A 24836-nucleotide genomic window follows, 5' to 3' on the forward strand; every position below is an offset into this window, starting at 1 on the left:
GTGACCATGTCGCATTGTCCTCTTTTTGGATAAACAGCACTCTTTTCACAAGCCTCGAATTGTCTTATTGCTTTTCTGACAAGGGTAGGCTTCACAATAGTTTCACTCTGTCAATATTTTATTTGCTCCTTCTATAAAAACAACACAAGAATAACAGACACAAGGCTAGCTTTAAGGATTTTATCTTTATTTGCTGGCTCTTCAAGCTGCTCAAATAAGGGCTTTGGGCTACAAACAGATTGCAAGCAATACAGACTAAGGAGACCTTACCGGGCCAGTCGCTCCAGGACTGAATAAGGGCAGCCATCGTAGGCAAATTAGGAAAATCAAAAGATCAAGCATGTGACGGCAATCATCAATATACAAAGCCAACTCCTATTTTTTGCAAGTTTGAAAATCGGCCAGGAATAAAATAAACATTCAAAGTAGAGAATATTTTTATCCATAATCTTTTTCAAACACATTATGAACAGGAAAAAGGGTAATAGCTGTTACATCTTCCTATTTTGCATCAAAGCAGCTATCTGATTGGCTGAAGTTCTGAACCACATTAAATGTTGTATATAGCTTCTTGTGATTAAAACAATATAAGTTGGAGGGGTAGAATGTACATAAGAAATGAAGTGAATACAAAATTGTTCCACTTTGAACTCACAGACTATTCAACCCAAACAATTGTTAACTGGGTAGTTATCAACGTTAAGCAGCAAATATTGCATGTAAGAGAAAAAAATAAACAGCAAAGGGAAAAATACTCCAGACTAGTCTCACATAAATGATTCCATAGTAAGTCTTGTAAGCAAAACAAGCTCCATTGCTCTATCATGTGTACAAAAAAAATGAAAGAGATCATTTTGACAAAATTGACATATAACATGGCGTTGAGAGACAGGCTACTAATTGTTGCTACTATTGGATGGATTTCATATGTATTTCACTTATATATATAAGTCAGGTTGCCATTTCAATGTGGACATTATTTTCTAATACGAAAAAAAATAGTACCATTGATACACAGTCAGCAAAGAAAATGGTGGCCACAGACTCAAATTAGAAACGATGAAGACTGACTTGTAATCACTTCATTCACATCAGGCATACTATAACATGTAATGTTTGTTATGTAATATTCACGGTTTTCGTGGTTGTTATGCATCCACTAAGACAAATGCAGCAAGTTTAGTTAATGAACTAGACAACTATAATACACTGAAGGTTTACTCCTAGAAAAAAAAAGTACACGCAAACATTACATGTAATACAGAAGGTTTTCCTTTTGACACAAAGTAGGACTACACTAAGTTTTCATGATTTCTATGTTGGGTCGAGGCCGGAATAGACGGTACTTGTGGCTGATTATAAACCTCAGCAGTGCAACACACTAAACATTACACATGATACATCTAAACAAAAGTACAGACAAATATTACCAGTTTACATGGGCCTATAACATAACTGAAGTTTGAGGACACATTTCTACAAGGTTCCTTTTATAACCGTAAGTACAAACAGGACTCGAGGCCCTGACAGCAGTCTGTCTATAGATATATCTAAAGAATAATAGCATGATAACTGCAGAGATCACCAGAAAGCTTAGGCAAGACATTTTCCAAGCTGTACAATTCAAATTTTAATTTCAATCTCAATTAAGTTATCAAAGATGACTGACCTTTCTGTTTTGATCACTGCCTCTAGTGGGGGACACAAAATCCTTTGAACTTCCTAGGCCAAAAGATGGCCCTTACTAAATTTCGTCGAAACCTCTTAAGCTTTCCTTGAGAAGTAGTGTTAAAGGTAGCATTAATGACGGATGACACATCAAGGATTGCTAACAAAGCAATATAGGCCCTATGAACTATCAAATTGCACAAGCTCCAAAATGAACGACGATGGACAGAAGTCTGATTACATACAACTACATAACGGTACAGGTTTAAGGATCAATGATATGGTTGTCTCGCCATATTACTGTTTGTAAGTGAGCCTGCTTTGTAGCTTACTGCACTAACAGCTTTAAAAGTTATGACGGAATTCACTGTAAATACATAATGTGGCATTACGACCAACCAGACTTACAGCAAATACAATGGGAGTCCCAGTCAATACATGATCAATGTTGGTCAGGTGAATAAGAATTAACTGGTTCAGGATGGAGATGTTACCAAGAAGAGAAGTAAATAGGCTTATACATCACACTTTTAATACGGAAGTGACCTTATTCACTGTTACGTAATCAGAGAGTGTTTGTCGATAGTGCCCCTCCTGTAAATTGTTCCAATATCTTGGTTAAAGCACATTCATATTCAAGACAAGTAAAAATGCACTTAATCACATTTGAAAAGATGAAATACATGTTACAAACACAATTGATCTTTTGATGATATATGACTTTAGATTTTGAAATGTTAAAAAGACAAAGGAGTGATAATCTCCCCTTATCGAAGTATTCCATCTCAACATGTTGATATCTAGCCCTATATGTCGGTCATTATTGCAGTTGCATATGTTGATATCCGTGTTTGGCCACATCGTACCACGAAACAGTGTGGCCTATAACACTCATGGCACTACATGGAAACAAAATCTACGTAAACTTGGTAAAACCTTACACAACAGACGAAACTTACACGTGGTGCATGATACCTGACAAAAACTCTCATATATTGATGTAAACACGAGAGTAAGATAGTGAAATTAGTTGAGACTATTTTGACAAAAGTAAGATTTACAGTTAGTTTATACCCTTTTTGATCGTAAATTTAATGCGATTCTTTAAAACTTAGTACATTTATTACTGTCTATAGATATGTATAGCATCGGCTCGTTCTCAATATACACGTAATTGTCACTTTCAGACTCTATCAGCCAAAGGCATGTGTTGCATCCTTGAATTCCTTTTCTTTCATTATTTTCATTAAAAACACAAGGATACATCTTCTTTTTCCTAAATACGAAAAAAGTGCTCACTCAACTGTGATATTAAAAAGACTGAACAATATATTCTAAAATATTGTGTGAAGTTGGCTAAAAGGACATGCTTATCGATCCATTAGCAGCACACATTCTTGTATCACATTATCATTTCACCCGCATATAACCTCAACAGTGAATCACCACCGTCTCCATAGCAACCAAATCACCGGTCACCTTGACAACTACATCTAAAACATATCAGTTGATAATGGATAAAAACATCACCACCCTGAAATCATATGGGCAATATATAGTCCATTAACTGTTTATATACATTCTTTTGATTATGGAATAGGACATATCTGTAACATTTGCATAATTCTTTAACACATCGATATCATTGGTCAACCAGGTACAATACTGGGCATGCTTATACACACATCAACACTGCCCACTCACATCCAGGTCCTCACTCAGCTTGAAACATATCTAGTATATATTTATATATAGACAACAGCAAACATTTATGCGATCTTGATTCATATGAGGAGCTCTTCAATCTGAAGGTCAATTCTGACCATGAGAGCAGTCAGTATATATTGATATGACAACACTGATCAGTGGAGATGACTAGCAATATATTGTGTGTGTGAATAATTATTACATATCTATTTGTCGACCATTTAACTAATATTTGTAAAATGAAAACAAAAGTCTACACAGTCGCCAGCAAGAATCCTATATGTTTACTAGCACATACCCTGTGACAGTTTTCTCACTACGAATTCTAAAACCTAACAAAGCATACTGATTCAAGGTATCAGGTACCAATTGATCACTTATAATCACACCGTAGAGTTCCACTAGTACCATTTACCCTAACCCGATTACAATTCTACAAAACATTCTAAAATGCATGCTTTTTTTTCTACCTTTCTGTTTCATTAACAGTAGCAAGCATGAAATCATTCCACTTCGGAAATGGGGAAGCATTTAAATTAACATCAAGGTAAAAGCAATTCCAGGCAAGCGAAACCAGTTCAGCTAAAAAAAGTGTCATAAATAGGTGAAGGGGTAATACAGAGATTAAACGAGAATCACCATAATAAATTAATTCAATAAATTTACTAATATCACGGTATAGTGTGGACAAAGGTTTAACACCAAATAACTATATTCTCTCTTGCTCTCGGACACAAAGACAGTTTAACAGACTTTCACACCAAGGGGAATAACCCTCGTATAATAACCATTTTTTCATCAATTTTTTCAACAAGAAAATATCATACAATCAACATTAAAATCTGGTAATCTATAAACGAAAAAAAAAAGTAATTATCATTTCATTCAAACATCATTGACAAAATAATATCATTTATATAAAAAGAAAATGGCTGTGAAAATGATTATACACACATTTCCCAGTAATATCCGGCTGGGCCAACATTTGTAAGCTAAAGGAGTAGATATATAGACAAAATTAATGTAAAGACAAACCCAACATGAGGACACCAACATCTCGACACATAAAAGCTACACACACTTGTACTATTGTTTTTTCGTGTTTTTTAGACCAAGGGAGGTTACTCTGTATGTACAAACAGCTCATGTTACTTAACTGACTATATATACACAAATGCTACTATTTCTATGGTGTATTGTCTCTAAGTCTACCTTCCTGTTTGTTCCCCTGTAGTAACCATGGCTACCCTAATTTTGACCCTGTAACTATGTATCATTTTTTCGTATTCTAATTGTAACCTAGCAACCAAATAAACTGCTTAAAAACTCACTACCGTGCATTTAAAGTAACACAAATATTTATCCAGCAAATACAGTATGAATATGTCCAAAATGATGACCAATCTTTTCTGACCTTTGACCCGTCGTACACTGTATGGACAGCTGTGAAACAATGGAAAAGTACTGGAATGAACTCATGGCAAAAGAAAGTCAAGGTCACTCATCTGGGTCAAAGGTCATTTAATAAATGATGATGATATTTTTTAACGTGTTCCATTCCACAAGTCCATAGAATGCCTGTAATACCTAGTTGATATGTTTGATAGACAGCATATTAAGTCTTCGACCTCCCACAAAAATAATGCACCTTTCATGTATCATCTTAATTTGATTAAAACAAAAATCAGTTTAATTGAAGTAATAAATAATCTTTGGTCTAAGCAATTTCAAACAATAATTCTCCCATGTAATCTAATTATGTTTAAAACCCTCAAACATATTTGACAACTCTCTCCCTCTCTTGAATGTCTCTAGTTGGCAGTACAAATACTGTGGGATTCCTGCTATGAGTTCTGCTGTATGTTCCGTTGCCCCAAAGACAAGCCTTTGTTTGTTTATGATTTAACAAACGTTTTTGCTTGCTCTTGATTTACAAGCTTTTGTTTGAATGTGAACATTTGTTATGCTTGCATATATAATTGACATATGCTGTGGTGAATTTTTGTTCCGACAAAAAATCAGACTACTGTAAATGTCAGATTTTGTAACTTTCAAGATGCATAATTTGCAGGAAAGAAATCATATTTATGTCTGAGGCAATGCAGAAACATTATCCACAACAAATAAGAATACCGTAGGGAGGGTACACAGATTTGCAGCCTCAGTGTTAAGGTACCTGTTCATGTCATACAGGTTATGTAATATCACTGTACTGGGCTATACTCGTCTGGGACAACAACCACAGAAGATTAACATTTAATAATAAATATTGCCAAATACCCCACCAACAATCACCAGACAAACAGCAACTTTAACAGTTAGCACTCAAGTTTCTGTTCACCAGTGTAACATTCAGCACCTTATATACACAGGTATCCTTCAGGGTGGCTCATCGTCCCCAGTGTGGATTATTGTTCTGACCAATAGGTGTGTGGAATATCTGTCTTGTGTGTGGACTACGGGTCCGGAACAGTGCATGTAGGCTATATGTCTTGTGTGGGGGCAATACAGCGTGGTTGTAATGTGCACAGGTGTGGTACACTAATATACTAGCAGAACTATTATACTGCATTTGGTTGTGCTTAACACAAGTATATTTTCCCACTCAATTGTACTCAACACAAGTAGATCACTGCATTGGGCTATATGACTCGACACAACACTGTGTTGTTACCATGGTTACAGCCGTAGGTTGTCCCCTATATACAGTATGTGAATACTTGGTGATGAATGGTACCAGAACCACACTTTGACATTCTTCTTTCCAAAATATCTGGCTATTTTAGAACAGATCAACCTTTCTTTTCAGATCATTACGTTTCCACTCTGCCAGACGGGAAAAATCTTCTTTGTTCATATTAAATAAATCCTCGAAATCTTCCTGCACAAGATGGATCTGAAAAACAGCAATGAAAAGATTTTAAATTGGTGTATTTGTTATACCAGGTGCAACCCACATGCCTTACAAATAAGTTTTTTTTTTTTTTTTATTTGAAATATGATAAAAGTTGTAGTTGACAGTAGCAATGTTGATGTCTTGGAACTCTTAAAGTTCTGGTTTTATACTCTCATATTTGTTGATAGAATCATCCCAGAAATATCTGGCCAAGAATGATTTTAACTGAGGTAGCTTAAAGCAATTGTTATTTGTTAAATAATCCATGTCTCTATGTCAACATTGAGGACTGATCCCATTACCAGCCTCATTACTGAAACTACATCACAGAAAAGACATTTAAAAGACGGATGACTTATAAAACAAGAGATCTCAGAGGGAACCAGCCAATGAATAATCTTCATTGGTCCTATTAAAGACTGACTTTTTCTCTATTTTCCCTTCTTTCTCCTCCCTCTCTTTATCATTTGATAACAAAAGGAATTTAAATATGAAGTCTATGAAAGATCAAATAAGAACTTTCTGAGATATAGTGCTAACAAATGTCCACTGTCACGATCAAAGATGGCCACCTGTCGGCCATTTTGTTTATCTGATCTGTTCCAAAATCAAAAGTGCACAACTACTAGTAGGGACCAAAGGGAACCTACATATACAATTTGTGAATAATAGAATCTAACACGGGTCTGTTCCAGGGACAGGGATATCTTAACCCGAGAGTAAGAGTTTGGTCAGTCAGGACGAGGCTTGCCAAGTGCCGGCCAGCCAAACTCTTACATAAGGGTTGAGATATCCTAGTTCGCGGAACACACCCATGTTTGATTATTTCTCTCGCATACTTACAAGCAAATTAAGTTTATATGAAAAATTTCCATTGCTCCATCAACAATGCACCTAGGAATGTGCATCAAAATTGATGACATCATCATTTACGCCAAGGTTACTCAACATAAAATGATGACGTTAGGTTATTGGGAGTAGCCTCATATAGCACATGTCAGCTGTCTTTACCCCCGTGTGAGATCAATTTGTCTTTTCCTAGCAACTACGTGATAACTCAGTGAGGAATGAGAGAAAGATCCATTCCAAATTTATCAAGAAATCGCAATAACATGAAAGCTTAAAGGTCAGACGACTAACCATGGATACAGGGAGATTTTAACAGCCCTCCATCTGATGATAAAAACTTGGCCAACAATATCTTACCTCTAGCATATTCCTATCTGTGTCTTTTGGCAGCTCAAAATTGGAAATCTTTAATTTTTCATATGGGTAAGTCTGGAATTAAATTAAAACAAATATTCTATAAGGAATGACAAGAATTCAAAGTGAGGATAAAAATCATACACTTAGAAGTTTACAGAAAGTATTAACCAAAGATATTGTCAGAAACTTTTAATGAGGATTGTAAAAGATTCTATACAAAACTTCAATATTCCAGGGCATCAAGTTGACCCTTGATTTTTAGCAATATCAGCAGTCAAACAACTATTCAATATGAAGAAGCATAACATATGTTGTAGAGACATGCTTCTTCAAATCTCTTATTTTGGAATCAAAAACACTCCCCAAGGTCTACTGAAAACCCTGTGTTCCTTAGCAAAGTTATGAGTGTCAGAATAAGGTTTAAAAATATGCCAATGTGTAAACGTTTTAAAAACAGAGAAAAATCATATATTGTAAAGTGATTAATTTGGACTCTAAGACCGTACTGTTATAGAGGATAAACTCACAGGTGGTTCAGCTTCTGTATGCCATGTGCTCCGTTGTAACGTCAAAAGTGATAGTCCCGGTCCCTCATGTATACTGGAAATATGACTACGGGATCCATGCTGCAACGAAATTTGAATATTTAATAAAATACATTTCACTTATTATCACATTCCACTTATTATCACGTTCCATTTATTATCACATCTATTAATGTCATACCTGTTAATATCACATTTTGATAATTTTGTAATCTTTATAATCTTTGTTATAATATGACTTCCATTTATTTTGCTTTCTACAGCATTTATCTGCAAATTATAAGCTAAGCAATATCAAAATTATCAATAATTAGAATTTGCATGTTGGTCAAGTTTATTTCTTCAGACCAAAATAATAGCCATTATACTCTTATTTAAAATAGTAAAATCTTTATTATAATTTTGAATTTTAGAGATTTTAATATTTTCGAAATGTTTCACCTCTGTGACTTTTAAAGAGCTTTTGTTTGAGAAATTCCATTATGGTCAAAGATGAGTAATATTACTGGCCATCATGACTGTGTCCTTCTGGAAAATGGTGTGTAGATTTTAAAATCATAGAGGTATCATAAGTAAATTTTACTTACATCTGTGTTCACTGTGGATGTGGAAGTATCTGGAAAATGAGAAAACATTTGATTTATCATATACTTATCTCCTAACAAGCCCATGTCTGTTAAAAAACTGCTATTTCCTTCCTGTAATAAGCCAACTTCTTGTCTTTAAGTCAGATAAAGTGTAGGTCCCCTGTGCTTAATGCAAGATGAATGTAGAAAACTACATGAAATCATTTAAATCAAATAAGCCCATCTCCAAATTCCTAAATTTCATCTTAACTGATGTTTCAAAACAAATAAAATTTGCTCAAAATTGGGCCTGGTATGTCCTACTTTCACGACAAACAGATACAATACTTACAAGCTGATGGTCGGTGTCGTGTTACGTCAGAGTCATCAAAGTCGAAATAATGCTGGAAAATAATTTTTATACAAATAAGTGACAGACTCGAAAAGTGACAGCTACATAATAAATCACAACTTATGTCGCATCATTTTTTTAGCCAGACATTCAGGAATGAATGTAAAAGTGTGTGAAATGTTCAAAGTTGATTTTTAATTAACAGGTAAATTATAGTCATTTGAAATTTTCTATGAGGTAAAATGTAAAACCAGCTGTGTACTTTAATATGTAAGTGACTGAAACAAGAACATTTAAACTTTTCCAAAGTATAGGCTTAATTGTATCAAATTTACATGATATATGAAAGATTCATTTGTATTTAACTGGCTAACAACTATTCACTCAACACTAAACAGGTAAAGACTTACATAATTATTGTAGTTATAAAATACACCCCCATACACGCCCGAGAGTGGGAGGGTAGCCGCCCGTGGGGTCAGACTGTACGATCCATAACCAGGCTTTGCCACTACAAGGTAAAATCGTTATATTGGTGTAACATACAAATTTACAATGAGATACTTTAAAATTATAAAGATTTTAATATTTGTAGTTTGTGATAGAAACAAATATGTAAATGACATCGATGTAGATATATATCTTCTCCATACATTTCAAGCATCATACCGACCTGGATAGTTAGCCATTGTGGAGATGGTTCTGTAGCCTCGCCGGAGGTCAGTATCATCCCAAGACCTCCTTGGCCGGTCAAGGAATCTGGAGGGAGCTAAAAAGAAAAGTAACATGAATATTTATATAAGGATGTTAGAACTAGTATAAACAGTCCCTCAAACTTACAGTACTGTCCAAATCCAATGATGTTTCATCTGTGATTCGTATGAATACTAAGATAGCCTCATGTTGAATATGAAGTTATCACATAATTAGCCTGTTATCCAGTGAATTTGCCCATGAAATATTTCACTGGAGTCCTGGCCTTAGATTCATCAATATTTATCCTTAATTTAAGAAATTTTCTTAACATAAAACTTTCCATAGGAAATCATTACAGAATGTTCTTTAACTCAAGATTTCCCCCTTTAATCCAATAAGACTCTGCTATGGAAAATTTAAAGTTAAGAAATTTCCTTATGGGATGGTGATGAAACTATAGCCTAATCTTGAATAAGGATTTACCAGGTAGGTGAGACATTTGTAGTAGAAGATTAATTTAAACCTTAAAGTTCCGTTACAGGAGTTATGTAGGCATACTGTACTAAAATAATTTACAAATAACTTAAATTTAAAATCTGAATTCAGGAATTATCATTTTTCAGTGTAAATAACATCTGACATAGTAGTTCCAAGTTTAAGTTTTCCTTAATCCAACAAAGCAGCATTCGGCTCTAAGGTATCCTATGAATTAAATTTACTGTCAAACAGATTGTTATTTGTATTAATTAGCATGGTAAGAGTGTTCGTATTCAATGTTTGAATGTTTTAATAGAAATGGCACCCAGACTTACATGCGAACATAGGTGACTGGTATCTAGTAACGTATTTGGGCTCATATTTGGCATTAGGGGCCCGCGACGACTTCCATGGATCGAGCGCCTTAACTGGCATGACCCTCCTTTCCTCCAGTTCCTTGTAAATGATGGACCCAATCCCAGACGTATCCTTGAACTTTGAGAGTTCATCGATTTCCTTCTGGATCTTGGGATCCTCAATAACCTCTTCCTCATCGTCATCCTCCACCTCTCCACGACTCTTTCGTCTCGCTCTCACTGTAAACAGCAATAGGTTTATTACATACTAATGTTTGATATAGCCTCCCTCCCCCTATAATAAGAGTATCTAATGGAATTAGGTTGTCTGTCTGTCTGTCTGTCTGTCTCTCTTTGGACAGAATCTTGTTTGGACAACTACAACTTTTATATAAATTTTGTGATATGTCATAGATGTATTCAACAAACAATGAAACTGTTTTTATGTAGTTATGCCACTTTTTAAGTTATACAAATTATTTTCTTACGTGAAAAACAGAGTATGTTATCAAAGCCTATAGTTGGGTAGAATTATATTCATTCAAACTACCATTTTTATCCTCAGATAGACCCCCTTCCCTATTATAAAAGTTAAGTATCAATTTGGGGATCTTTTTTTTTTGTGAACCACTTTTAGAATTTATCACATAACATCAAACTGTTTTATTAAAACAAAGTTTAAAATTTATAACTTAAGCTAAGATTCTTATCAGTACTGGGTCAATTAAGATCAGAGGGATCAATTAAGATCACAAGGGTCAATTAAGATCTCAAGGATCAATTAAGATCACAAGGGTCAATTAAGATAACAAGAATCAATTAAGATCACCTACATTAGAATCAAATAATTGTGAACACAGTTCTATTTCTACAAATTTTCTGATTTATATTAATCTACCAAATACCTGTCTAGTCTATTTTTGAAAGAATTAACAGTTGGTGCCAATATTACTTCCTCCGGCAAATTGTTCCAAATTTTCATTTTAACTGTTACAACTGCTCACTTGTTTCTGGTGTACAACTAGAATTAGACTCTATTATTACCACTTTATTCTGATCTGATCTATACTACATTGTATATAAAATTATTCTGATAGAACATACAACCTTTCACTTAATTACTATATTACAGAATGATTCGGTAATTACACACAAATGTTTCCCATAACAATTACCCTGATGTAGGCGATAGAGAAGTCGGACCAGGGGTCTAACACAACCATTATTGGGATAATGTGGATACCGTATTTATGCTGTAATAAGTCCAGAGAGTTATCAGGTAGATACAGAAGTCAGACCAGGGGTCTCACACAGTCATTAATGGGATAATGTGGATACCATATTTATCCTTGTCAGACCAGGGGTGTCACACAGCCATTATTGGGATAATATGAATACCGTATTTATCCTTGTCAGACCAGGGGTCTCAATCAGCCATTATTGGGATAATATGAATACCGTATTTATCCTGTACTAAGTCCAGGGAGTTATCAGGTAAATACAGATATCAGACCAGGGGTCTCACACAGCGATATCATTGGGATAATGTGAATACCGTATTTATCCTTTACTAAAGTCCAGGGAGTAATCAGGTAAAAGTAGGGGTGGGCTTATTACAGTATTTGTTAGCAGTGCTTATTGCCAGATGTGTGCTTATTACCAGATGTAGGCTTGGTGTGCTTATTGCCAGAGGTGGGCTTATTGTTGGAGATATATGGTAACATATTGACTGACCATTTTATTGCACAATACAATACTGAAAACTATGATGGTAATTTAGCAACAGTAAGTTACAAGGTATCTTCAAACCACTAAATACCATTACAAGGAGTTCAGCCTGATGATGATCAATGATGGTTCTGAGATAAGGAAGCTGAATTATACTTTCTGAGATAAACTATCACACCAAATTACACTGGCTGGGAATGTTCAATGAATCTTGTAATACAATAATACATCTGATGATAAAATGATATTTTGGACGGATCAATAACAACAGTGCCTTGTAAAAGTCTGAACCTGACGATTCACTGGCTATAAATATTGATTATTATGGAAATACAAAATGCTGTAATAGTACATGATGCTGGAAAACATTAATTCTTTTCACTCAACTCTTTTTATTGGGATATAATTTTTTCTCGTCAAAATGCCATTCCCTGACAATGATTCGGACCAAATCCCCATCCCCCACCCCTCCCCATTAATCTATGCTGCACTGTTCAGTATAATTATCTCCCCTTTGGCCCACGATGTACATCACACAAACGATGTTGCTCCATCTGCCACAGTATCTGTATGATAACTATGGGAGGGGCGTATTCTGCACCCTCCAGCCTGCTACTAAAATCCACAGATAACATTTCTAGTCAATACAAATGCCATTATGTAATACACATACCATGGCCCAATGCACACAATTTCCTAACAATCTACTTTTTATATCGTAGATTTTTGCGAGATGCAGTATCTGTGAAGGTTTCCAGATCGTCCCTCCTTATCTCTTTATCAGCTGATGCAGATTTCATGCAGGAGGAAATTTTTGATTATGTGTGTTGGTATATAACATCAATACTTCAACCTTTGCCAAAACAACACTATACATAAAGTCAATTTTATGACTTCCACACTAGCTTCGGTATCAGTGTGCAGTATTGCCTCCGTAAAATTCTATTAAAGTGTTATTTATTGCAGAATGGAGGCCTGTTAAAGTGTTTCTGAACATATTTGTCCAAATTGTATAGAAACCTCTTCATTGTTGCCGTGTCAATACAGTACAACATAGAAAACTCTCCGCCGTTGCCATGTCAACACATTACAACAGCCAGTTTCCTCTTGTAATAGAACTTCTAGATTTCAGAATTTGGACTCTCCGACAGCCAGTGTCTGGAGCTATATGTCAAAATTGGCATACAGACATCATGACCGCCATTGTGGTAGCTATGTCATAACTTCTTCATATGGAATTTCGACCATTTTACAGTCATTTTCCAGCTATGTTAAAACTCCTTTAAATGAATTTGGACATCTAAATTGACACCGCCAGTGTCTGGAGCTATGTCAAAATTGGCATACAGACATCATGACCGCCATTGTGGTAGCTATGTCATAACTTCTTCATAAGGAATTTCGACCATTTTACAGTCATTTTCCAGCTATGTTAAAACTCCTTTATATGAATTTGGACATTTAAATTGACAAATTTTGGTAACCATTATATGAATTTGGACATTTAAATTGACAAATTCCGATAACCATAACGACACTTACTAAGCTCAGGTAGAATAGCAGCGGGAGACGGAGGGCCAGGCCAATCCTCACGTTCTATCTTGGTCACCTCATTAGGTTTGGGAGGTTTTGCCGCAGGGAACATGCTCATACGAACAGCCTCTTCATTCTTCAAGTCACCGGGTGACGAGGCACGACGGGTACGCTTCACAACCACCTTGGTACTCGTGGCTGCAACATTCGATTTACACAGAAGATGTTAAGTCAGTCATTCAATATTTCAATTAAACTTTGAAAATTAGAACATTAAAATCAAATTAACATATTCCATCTATTAACTATATTCAGGAATACTGTTATCAAGGTTTGGAAAAAATAATCTCTTTTTTTTTTCTTTGAAAAAGAATGTTTATATTGCTTCTCTTCAACATTTTTCCTCAAGAGTTAGCGAACTGCATTTTCATTGACTTTATAAATTGCACACATCCTCTTTCCCAGAAAATAGGTGGGGTATGATAATAATGGCCTTGTGTGTTTCTTAGTTTTAATATGTACTGCACAACAGAAATTAATTGAGGAAATAATCTGTAACTGATTCAATGATACAAGCTACTGATGCTGACATAGAACTGGTGAAGTGCTTGAGACATAAGATGATGTTGGTACAATGATTAAATAAGGTAGACTTGTACTTACCCAGCTGAGCCATACCACCTGTTCAAACAAAACAAAAAAAATTGTCAGTCACAACTCTGATTTATTTCACAAGCAAAATATAAATTTTCCTGATTTATCATATAATTGACAAATCATTGTGATGTTTTTGATGTACTGAGTGTTATTCATTCATATTAAGCAATCATCATCTGTTCATAATGCAATTACAAATATTCCACCATGAAACTCTCTCTAAAAGGTGACCATATTTTCATATTCAACACTTAACCATCCCAAGATGACCATATTTTCATATTCAACAGTCCACCATCCCAAGATGAACTCACAAACAATATGTGGCTATCATACCCGACATATTATATGAGATACAACCTGGACAATGTGACACACATGACAAATAAGGGGCCATAACTCTATATATTAAAGGATAAAATGTCGGTATAGCGAGCTTAATTCTTGTCGCCTGAAGAGGTGCCAGTTGTAGGCATACCCATAATGAACTAAGGGCAATAACTCTTCTGTTTTAAATCAGTTATGAGACAATTTATGTATGCGACTTTCCACTATAGGTAATAGCATGCAAATTAGGCAGTTATAAGCGATATAGTTTGTAATATGTCATGAAACAAGATGACACACTGAGAGAATTAGAATATATAGACAGTATAGCATGGGTCATCAAAACTCCTATATATATATGTACCTATATAGTATATATATTGTTATACATGTTACATAACATAGTAACACAAATGAAGAAGGAAGATAATTTTATGACTCATGCCCTGACCGGGCCTTGAACTCACAATCTACAGCACCTAATTGTCTAGCCAGAAATACCCACAGCGTATACCACTATGCCACATCCAAGTTCTTCAAAAAGAACCTTTCAATGGCAAAGTGATGGTCGATCCAATACCCTGACATGACAAAGCATCGATGACATGAATACCTGGATCAAATGTATATAGATTATATACATGGATGCTAATTATACACATATAACAAATATTCAACACTGTACAACTACATGTTATTACATATATCGTAGCACGAGAATCTACTTACTTTTTTTGCAGTTTTTGAGGAAATCTGGAGCCTCCTTAGAATATGAAAAGTTTGCTGCAAGAAATGGAAATTGCTTTGAATAAATGACCATAATAACATACACTATGTGTTGTGTCTTGAAAATAAAGTGTGGAAGGTGATTTAACTGCAAACATTTCTATAAACCTCATATATTGGGATTGGTCTAGAGTCGCTTGAAAAATAGTAGGACTGATTTTGTGACATTACAGACTTGATTTCGTCAAGATTCTCATCTGATAAATCAGAAAATGAAAACATGTCTCAGTCATTAAGGACTCTTGTGACGTAATTAGCAATTTGACTCTAGTTACCTGGTCTGTGGAAGTGAGGCGATTTGAGTTGAGACTTGGGGGTGGGGTTTAGTGAGGCACGCTTCATATAGTTCTGTTTGCCTTTCTCCAAGTAACTGGAAGTGTAGAATCTGCCATAGTTGACCTCCGACCTCCTGTCCAAGGAATCCTGAAAAACATCAAAAACAACGTATGTATTACTATGGGAACACTTCCATTCGAATTCCTAACCAGCCAAGCCATATACATTCCATGCACATATAAAGCCACATATAGTTTAGTTCTAAAATATGAAATTAATCATTTGGCCAAACTGGAATGCACAAATCTGTTTTTTTTTGTTTTTTTTTAATTTTTTTTTTTAAATCTTTAAACAGCAATAGAAAGACAACAAAGATCAAAACACCACACAATCTGATTTGTATATTTGAATATCAGAATCCATTTTCTTAGAAATCAAATTTTTTAACAACAGTGACCTTGAACTGTTCAATTGACCAATAGGCTTGCTCTGTAAAAGGTACAATAACACTGAACAAACTGAATAAAAATTCTAAGACCATGTCGGTTTCATCACCCTAAACTATTGCCTTAGGATTGTCAAATATGGTACAGAAAATGACTGTATATCAATATTCATACTCGAGTAAACTTGATTTTGAATCCTATGTAATTGCTTCATGTAAATGTATTTCATAAATATTGGCACAGCAGTATATATGTGATGTGCTAATTAAAAATGTTACATCATCAACCAGGATATCCATGTAAATTATAACATTTTCCTTGAAGGTAGCCTTTGAGTTGGACACTTCTCCCTGTCCACAGCTAAATATAACTTACTTTATCACAATTAATTATTTCACAAAAGCCATCTATATAAATGTGCAATGTTAAAGCCAGACTTTGGAGAAAATGTGTTGATATTTTTCAATTTCAGACATTGGAAACTCGACTTATGATCATTTTATTGAGGAATTGTTGATGGTTCAGGAGCTAAAATTACATCGATCAAAAGTACAATACTGAAGTTGTACATGTAGAGATAAAGAAATGGCTATCAAGGGATCTGTCAATACAGAAACTCAATCTTTGGTCACCAGTATCGTATGAATAAGGAAGGTGTGACCTCAATCACTTGTTAGTCCATATCATCTCTTCAGTCTATATTGATCCGGATCAAAATAACACTTAACTCCCTGTAGAGATAACACAAACCTTCCATTATAGACAAACATCCTGATAACCTGTCTACTAAATATTGAACACAAATTCCTTACAAGGGGGTCAACATGGAAATCATGAAGCAGCGTTTGTGAAATCATCCCCCACCCTTCCCTCCAGACATTCAGACAATAAATTAATACCCAGGAATTTGATTTTCACTTTTAAACCTATGATACAGTCTAGAAACCTATCTGTGTTAATTAATAAGCATCTACAGAAGGCTACAGAACCAGAATGAGATTTGAACCAGGGACATCCAAACTTCAGATAGACCCTCAAACCAATTGAGCAACCTGGTTATCTAAGCAGTCATCAGGCTTTGGTTTGGTTTGTTTTGTTTAACGTCCTATTAACAGCCAGGGTCATTTAAGGATGTGCCAGGTTTTAGGAGGTAGAGGAAAGCCGGAGTACCCGGAGAAAAACCACCAGCCTACGGTCAGTACCTGGCAACTGCCCCACGTAGGTTTCGAACTTGCAACCCAGAGGTGGAGGGTTAGTGATAAAGTGTCGGGACACCTTAACCACTCGGCCACCGGGTCCCCAGTCATCAGGCTCTATATGGTACACTTTTCCATCATTTTTCTGTTCCTAATGTTGGAAACAAATACTGTTTACAATCCAGGTTTAAATATCCTGTTGCCAAGTACAAACAAGCATTTCTTGTAACAAGAGTTTGTCAACAGACAAAACCAGGTAACAAATGCTGGACTCAAAACTTTGAGAAATGCTTTAATCTGCCATCTTAGCCTCCAGCTGACTACAGTTAGAAGCCAAGATATTTCAACATCTGCTTTGACAGGATAACTGGACTGTGGGGGTTTTATTTGAACAGGTTTAATTGATAATAGTATCTGTAAAAATTCCATTAAGTTCTAAACAACAGGGCCCAATTGTTCAAAGGGTGATTAGGCTAATCACAATTTAAGAAACAACATTTTTCAAATCCTGATATAATAATTTCTGGTAGAACTAGCTTGTCAAAACTTTATGAAATTCTGTAATTCTCTTCTAACTGGCATAATTTAAAGATGATATACTCACAGGTTTTGCAACAAATGAGGAATGAAATTTTCACTAATCATGTGATTAAGCTTATCACCATTTGAACAAGTTAGGGCCCTGGTGTATAAGTTAAATTTATGATTACACTATGTAACAGTAAATCCCTCTGCCCCCCCCCCCCCCCCCCTCCCTCCCTAATTCCGAAATCAATACAGCATTCATTCTTGTCTGCCTTCTATCTTCCATACCCAAACCTTACACTGTGTGACCTCATTTCCATCATCATCTCTATAAAAGAAGATAAATGATGTATTTCTGTATTATTTTTATTGTTCCACCCCCTCCCACGAGTTTACCAGAGATAAGAAGTTTAGGCTAAGAGGAAGCAGGTGCTCCCTTTAGTTATCTATCATCACATATGGGTTTATTTTCGGATAGAAAATATTCTATTTACACAAAAATACATTTTTTAAAAAGAAATGCTTCAAGCTAGCTGTCACCAAAGTATGTTTCCCGATTTGTTTTCTGCCATCAGAAATTCCATTAGCCTCCCCCGCACTTCCATAAATACAGGACTAATCAACACTGTTTGACTATAATTGTAATTATTTCCCAAACTCACAACTTTCTTAATTAAATAATGCTTGCTTCAAGGACTTCTTATACATTAAAAGTAACACATTCTTTCAATTTTTTTCTTTTATAATGTTTTGCTGTCAACTAAAGCTTGAATTAGAGGTCTTTTATGATGTTTATGTCGACTAAACACTTGAATTATTAGTAGGTGGTATTCTATATCATCCAAAAGCTTTTGATGAGGGCATCTTATATGGAAATTTTTTGTACAAATCCATTGAAAAATAAAATCTGGAAAATTCAAAGAAAAAAGAAAAGAAAAAAATGCATGAAATAATGAGGAAAGAAGACAAAAGTCAACATCTTTTTAGCATGTGGGTATAAATATACATATCGGGATTTCACCCCAGCTGAAGAGAAACCCTATTGTATATATATATATATCGCTCAATCCTGGTTTGTGAGTTGTGGGTGTAATATTTACACAAGCAATGACACATGTAATGTTCCATGATACAGAGGAATGGACTGCTAATCTGTTACACAACACACTGAAGCCAGACCTTCTCATCTGTAGTGTCTAGATCCAGCCTCTGGACCAATGCCAAGGAATGTGAACCCAAGGTCAAGGTCAACAGGAAGTTCTACTCTAACTGTGCCAAATATCTGAGACCCAGGTGTCAGAAGAGGAGGGGGTGGGGGGAGCTAAATGATTTTAAATCCCCTCATTGCCAAAATATTTTGTACAAACATTTTGTTGTTATCCATAACAATGGAAAGTTGGACGAGTATTACACTGTACATGCTCTAATGAAATAGTCAAAAGATAATAATAGATTCAATAAAGATACATATGGTACAGAGATCAAAGGGTCCTCTACCAGAAAAAAAGGCAATTATAACAGAATTCAGTATTTCCACAGGTTTTATATAGAAATGACCAGCAATAGAAACAGGACACTGGGGAAAATACCCTGTAACAATTCTAGCTTCCTCCTCCCCCCCCCCCCCCCCCCCCCCCTCCCGCTCCAGTTTCCCTCTCCTCTAGACTCCCCCCACCCCCTCTTCACCCCCTCATCCTCCTTAGCCAATTTAGGTAAATAGGTAAACAGAAAGTGGAGATTATCTGATTCCAGAAACAATTTTGACATGGAAAACAACTTTAATACACTTGAACTTCTCAACTAGATTGACCAAGGATCCAATTACGAAGACTAAAAGCATTACTGACTGGATGAGTCTGCGGTCAGCTCTTCTACCTAAACCCAAGCTCTGTAACCTGGGATATCAAGGAATCCTGCCTCAGTAGCCCAAGGTTAAAGAAAACTGGGTCAGGACAACAGAGCCACAGCGTTCAAGACCAAGGGGATTTCATCACATGAAATTGAGAAAAAAAATGATTCAGTACTTTTAGAGAAATGGTAATAAGCTATTTTTGGTGAAATGATAATAAGCTATTTTTGGTGAAATGATAATAAGCTATCTTGTTTCATCCCATTTGTTTCTTAATTGGATACAAACAACTAAGAACTTTGGGGACCACAGTTAATTGTCAAAAATCTAACAGGTACTTCTTTGGGGACAATAAGACTCGTTTAAACATTTACAACAAATCTCTGTATCAAAGAATGAAATATTTACAAGATTTTTAAACATTTCCACATTATCAAAATATTTCTGATCTATTTTTCTAAAATTTTGATACTTATAAAAAACATTTTTCAAACTTTTATCAATTCATGAAGTAAGAGTTTGTAAGAATAACTATGATAGTTTTGTTTGTTTTCCTGGTCTGATCTGCTGCAGGTTCAAAGGTCAATCTAAATCCTGGAGCGAGCCCCAAGTTTTACACCAATATCAGTAGTAATGAGATAGGAGGGAAGTTTGTGTTGTAATAATGGCCTGGATTTGTGAAGGGTTATCAAAGTGAGGTGTTGGTAGTTTTGGAACAGATACCAGAACCTTGTAGAACACTGACCCTCAGCACAGACAGACACGCTACCAGCCTACTATTATCAAAACCAAAAGAACACAAAAACAAAGTCTGATAGCCAACAAGCAGCCTCTGGAACAAGTCACAGGATAACTGGTTTGGCTCCAGAAGGAAGGGATAGCTGTCAATTCAAATCCTACTGCACTATGGTTGGATTTTTTCATTTAAGGTCACAGCTAGACCTAAAATATTATTTCATTTTATCTTCTGAAACACCATTGTCATAAATATGATCAGTTACCAACCCAATTAAAACAGGTTTAAAGCAAGGTAAGTCTTATGACAGACCAACAACAACTTGATTGTCAGTCCAATCCTGATGTCTCCTGGCACCTTACCGCCTATCAGGGACAAAGAAAGCTACTGACGAGCCATGATCTGTAAAATACTTTCCCATTTATTTTTATTTCTCTAACCCCGGAATTCATTACCAAAAATCTCTAGTTAATCACGCTTTGATGAAGAAAGTTCTCAGTACACTGCAATAAAGTCTAAACAGCTTCTGATAAATCTGATAGATTTACTTAATTAAAGCTTCTGATCGACCCTGATTCTATAGACCGACATCAGGGAGGGCACACTATATTATCTCTGAAATCACTTCTCCCAGGAAACCAAACAGACCGAATATCAGATACTCAGGATACAGTTGTCATCATCACGTATTTTCAAAACAAATAATTATTAGATGCTGGAACAAATTCATTATAAGGCAGAGTGCCCCGGTGTATATCTCTAATGAAAAAGAATTTGTAAGCTTTTCTGACTTCAAGATGCTTCCTCATTAAATAAAGTAAAAAGAGAATTAATTTTTCAATATAGGTTTACTTTCCACAAAAACAATATGGCCCCTGTAAGAGATTATACATCCAAGGAAATCTTGATTTAAATTATTGCGCAGAATTTTACTAATTACAATATTGGTCATAATCATTGCTATGTTGATTCTTATTATCAATTTTCAAAAATGTTCTTACACTCTAAAAGGGCCTGCAACATATATATATATATTTTTATTGATTAAAAGATTGCATGAGAAAACATTAATGTGCAGGCTGTGTATAGTAGGCCACAATACCTGAGCATTAGCATGCTGAACAACAGCGGTCCAATACACAAGCCTGTATGTATGTATCAGATAGCGCAACACGTACTGGTAAATTCAAATTGTTCCTAAAAAATAGGCTCCATCTTAACTATCAAAGTTTAATTGTGAGGCCTGCATTTTAAGTAGATCTAAAGAAAACCTGTTTCTCTCAAACTTAATTTGCAGTCAGCAACTTCAAGATAGGATATTTACTGTATTTAAATAGTAGTGTTTCTTCAATACAATCAATTTTCAAACATACACTAAATTTGATAAATCTCCAGATCAAATCAGAAGACAAACCCTTCACAAAATAGCTGATTTATAGGTGTGAAATAGTAATTCACAAAACTACAATTTATTTGTTTAGCAATAAATTGATCTTGATTTATAGAGATATTTGCTAGACTAACACACTAAAATTGAATCAAAGAAAGCTACGTGATTTCACATGTAAACAAGTTAAAATAACAAGGAGTTCTCTAAAAAGTGTTACTTAAATGTCCATAGCTGTTGATAGGACTTTACACAATACTAAACCCAATCAATCTAGAGAGTGATAACATTTCTAGATTGTGTACTTTATAGGAAATATATAAACACAATTTGGTTATATTGATACAGTGCTTGTGTGACCTAACTATTTATCCAGCAATAATCCCATGTAATAAGCCCACCTATGTAACAAAATATAATTCATTGTCAAGGAATCAGCCCTCCTCTTCGAGTCAATGCCCCAGTGATTCCTTAAGGATAAATAAAGGTATAGCCATGCAATTACCAGTTATACAAAGTATAGAATCAGTTCAAATTCAAAAATACTGTATAGCAATTTCATTGTGATATTGCTAATTGGTCATTTATGTTTTTCACTCTAATATTAATTGGTCAATTATATTTCATATTCGTGATACTTTTGGCTAAAGAACAATAGAAGAAATTCATTTTTTTTTTGCTTTTAAACATCTAAATGTTTCTCCTGCATGTTAGCACTTAACGAATACCAATATGGCTTGACCAAATGCCACACAATGTTTATATGAAAATAAAATTTGCTGTCAGAAATATATTTGACATAATTCTATAAACAAACATTGGTATAACAGAGCTGATTGACATACATCAATCTCATGTAAAATGACATGATGCATTCCTGTTCAGTGCTTGTCAGATAATTCTTTATTAATCTTACCTGTCATGATAATTAAGCTTGATTTAAAAGTTTACATGTCCATAATTACTCCAGATCAGTTAGTATACAGCAAACTGTATAAAGGGCCATAACTCCAAAAATTATTGAAAACATAGCAATGTTATCCAAATTATCGAAGCTTTCATAATGACTTGTAAAGTTTGATGTTTATCCATCAATACTTCCATCAAGACTAAGAAATTGGGTGGTAACTATCTGCAAGAAAATATCAGAAATATTTTTTTCTGATGGGCACATGAATATGAGAAAATAAATCTATATGAGGCTAAGTACACAAATTTGACAATGAACAGAACTAGAGCAAAGGTACACCATGGCATGACTCAGGCATGATACTGCAGATCACAACACCAACAGGACATAGAGGCAACATACTGACACCTAAAATATATACAGGAGAGGTGGGAGGGACTCTTTATAATATACTGTCTATACAATACAGGAGAGGTGGGAGGGACTCTTTATAATATACTGTCTATACAATACAGGAGAGGTGGGCGGGGCTCTTTATAATATACTGTCTATACAATACAGGAGAGGTGGGAGGGGCTCTTTATAATATACTGTCTATACAATACAGGAGAGGTGGGAGGGACTCTTTATAATATACTGTCTATACAATACAGGAGAGGTGGGCGGGGCTCTATATAATATACTGTCTATACAATACAGAAGGGGTGGGAGGGACTCTATATAATATACTGTCTATACAATACAGAAGGGGTGGGAGGGACTCTTTATAATATACTGTCTATACAATACAGGAGAGGTGGGAGGGGCTCTTTATAATATACTGTCTATACAATACAGGAGGGGTGGGAGGGACTCTATATAATATACTGTCTATACAATACAGGAGAGGTGGGAGGGACTCTATATAATATACTGTCTATACAATACAGGAGGGGTGGGAGGGACTCTTTATAATATACTGTCTATACAATACAGGAGGGGTGGGAGGGACTCTTTATAATATACTGTCTATACAATACAGGAGAGGTGGGAGGGGCTCTTTATAATATACTGTCTATACAATACAGGAGAGGTGGGAGGGACTCTTTATAATATACTGTCTATACAATACAGGAGAGGTGGGAGGGACTCTTTATAATATACTGTCTATACAATACAGGAGGGGTGGGAGGGACTCTTTATAATATACTTTACAATACAGGAGAGGTGGGAGGGGCTCTTTATAATATACTGTCTATACAATACAGGAGAGGTGGGAGGGACTCTTTATAATATACTGTCTATACAATACAGGAGAGGTGGGAGGGACTCTTTATAATATACTGTCTATACAATACAGGAGAGGTGGGAGGGGCTCTTTATAATATACTGTCTATACAATACAGGAGGGGTGGGAGGGACTCTTTATAATATACTGTCTATACAATACAGGAGAGGTGGGAGGGACTCTTTATAATATACTGTCTATACAATACAGGAGAGGTGGGAGGGGCTCTTTATAATATACTGTCTATACAATACAGGAGAGGTGGGAGGGGCTTTATATAATATACTGTCTATACAATACAGGAGAGGTGGGAGGGACTCTTTATAATATACTATCTATACAATACAGGAGAGGTGGGAGGGACTCTATATAATATACTGTCTATACAATAGAGAGGTGGGAGGGGCTCTTTATAATATACTGTCTATACAATACAGGAGAGGTGGGAGGAACTCTTTATAATATACTGTCTATACAATACAGGAGGGGTGGGGGGGGCTCTTTATAATATACTGTCTATACAATACAGGAGGGGTGGGAGGGACTCTATATAATATACTGTCTATACAATACAGGAGGGGTGGGAGGGACTCTATATAATATACTGTCTATACAATACAGGAGAGGTGGGAGGGACTCTATATAATATACTGTCTATACAATAGAGAGGTGGGAGGGACTCTATATAATATACTGTCTATACAATACAGGAGAGGTGGGAGGGGCTCTTTATAATATACTGTC

At 35.4% G+C, this 24836-nt stretch overlaps 1 protein-coding gene across 2 annotated transcripts in view; it reads right to left on the reverse strand.

The window, feature by feature from the left end:
- Window positions 1-166: 166 nt before the first annotated feature.
- LOC117339400 (actin-binding LIM protein 1-like) overlaps window positions 167-24836 on the reverse strand; it is a 96721-nt gene continuing 72051 nt past the window's right edge. For both annotated transcript variants that reach the window (XM_033900963.1, XM_033900962.1), the window contains 12 exons: window positions 15776-15923; window positions 15444-15497; window positions 14394-14411; window positions 13740-13928; window positions 10449-10709; window positions 9614-9709; window positions 9351-9451; window positions 8941-8992; window positions 8610-8638; window positions 8005-8103; window positions 7478-7549; window positions 167-6271 (listed from right to left, as the gene is read on the reverse strand). In XM_033900963.1, the coding sequence (XP_033756854.1) occupies window positions 6158-6271; window positions 7478-7549; window positions 8005-8103; window positions 8610-8638; window positions 8941-8992; window positions 9351-9451; window positions 9614-9709; window positions 10449-10709; window positions 13740-13928; window positions 14394-14411; window positions 15444-15497; window positions 15776-15923 (1233 nt within the window). In that variant the 3' untranslated portion in view covers window positions 167-6157. The remainder of the gene's footprint in view (window positions 6272-7477; window positions 7550-8004; window positions 8104-8609; window positions 8639-8940; window positions 8993-9350; window positions 9452-9613; window positions 9710-10448; window positions 10710-13739; window positions 13929-14393; window positions 14412-15443; window positions 15498-15775; window positions 15924-24836) is intronic.

This window comes from Pecten maximus, chromosome 12, assembly GCF_902652985.1.
Source record: "Pecten maximus chromosome 12, xPecMax1.1, whole genome shotgun sequence".
NCBI lineage: Eukaryota > Metazoa > Mollusca > Bivalvia > Pectinida > Pectinidae > Pecten > Pecten maximus.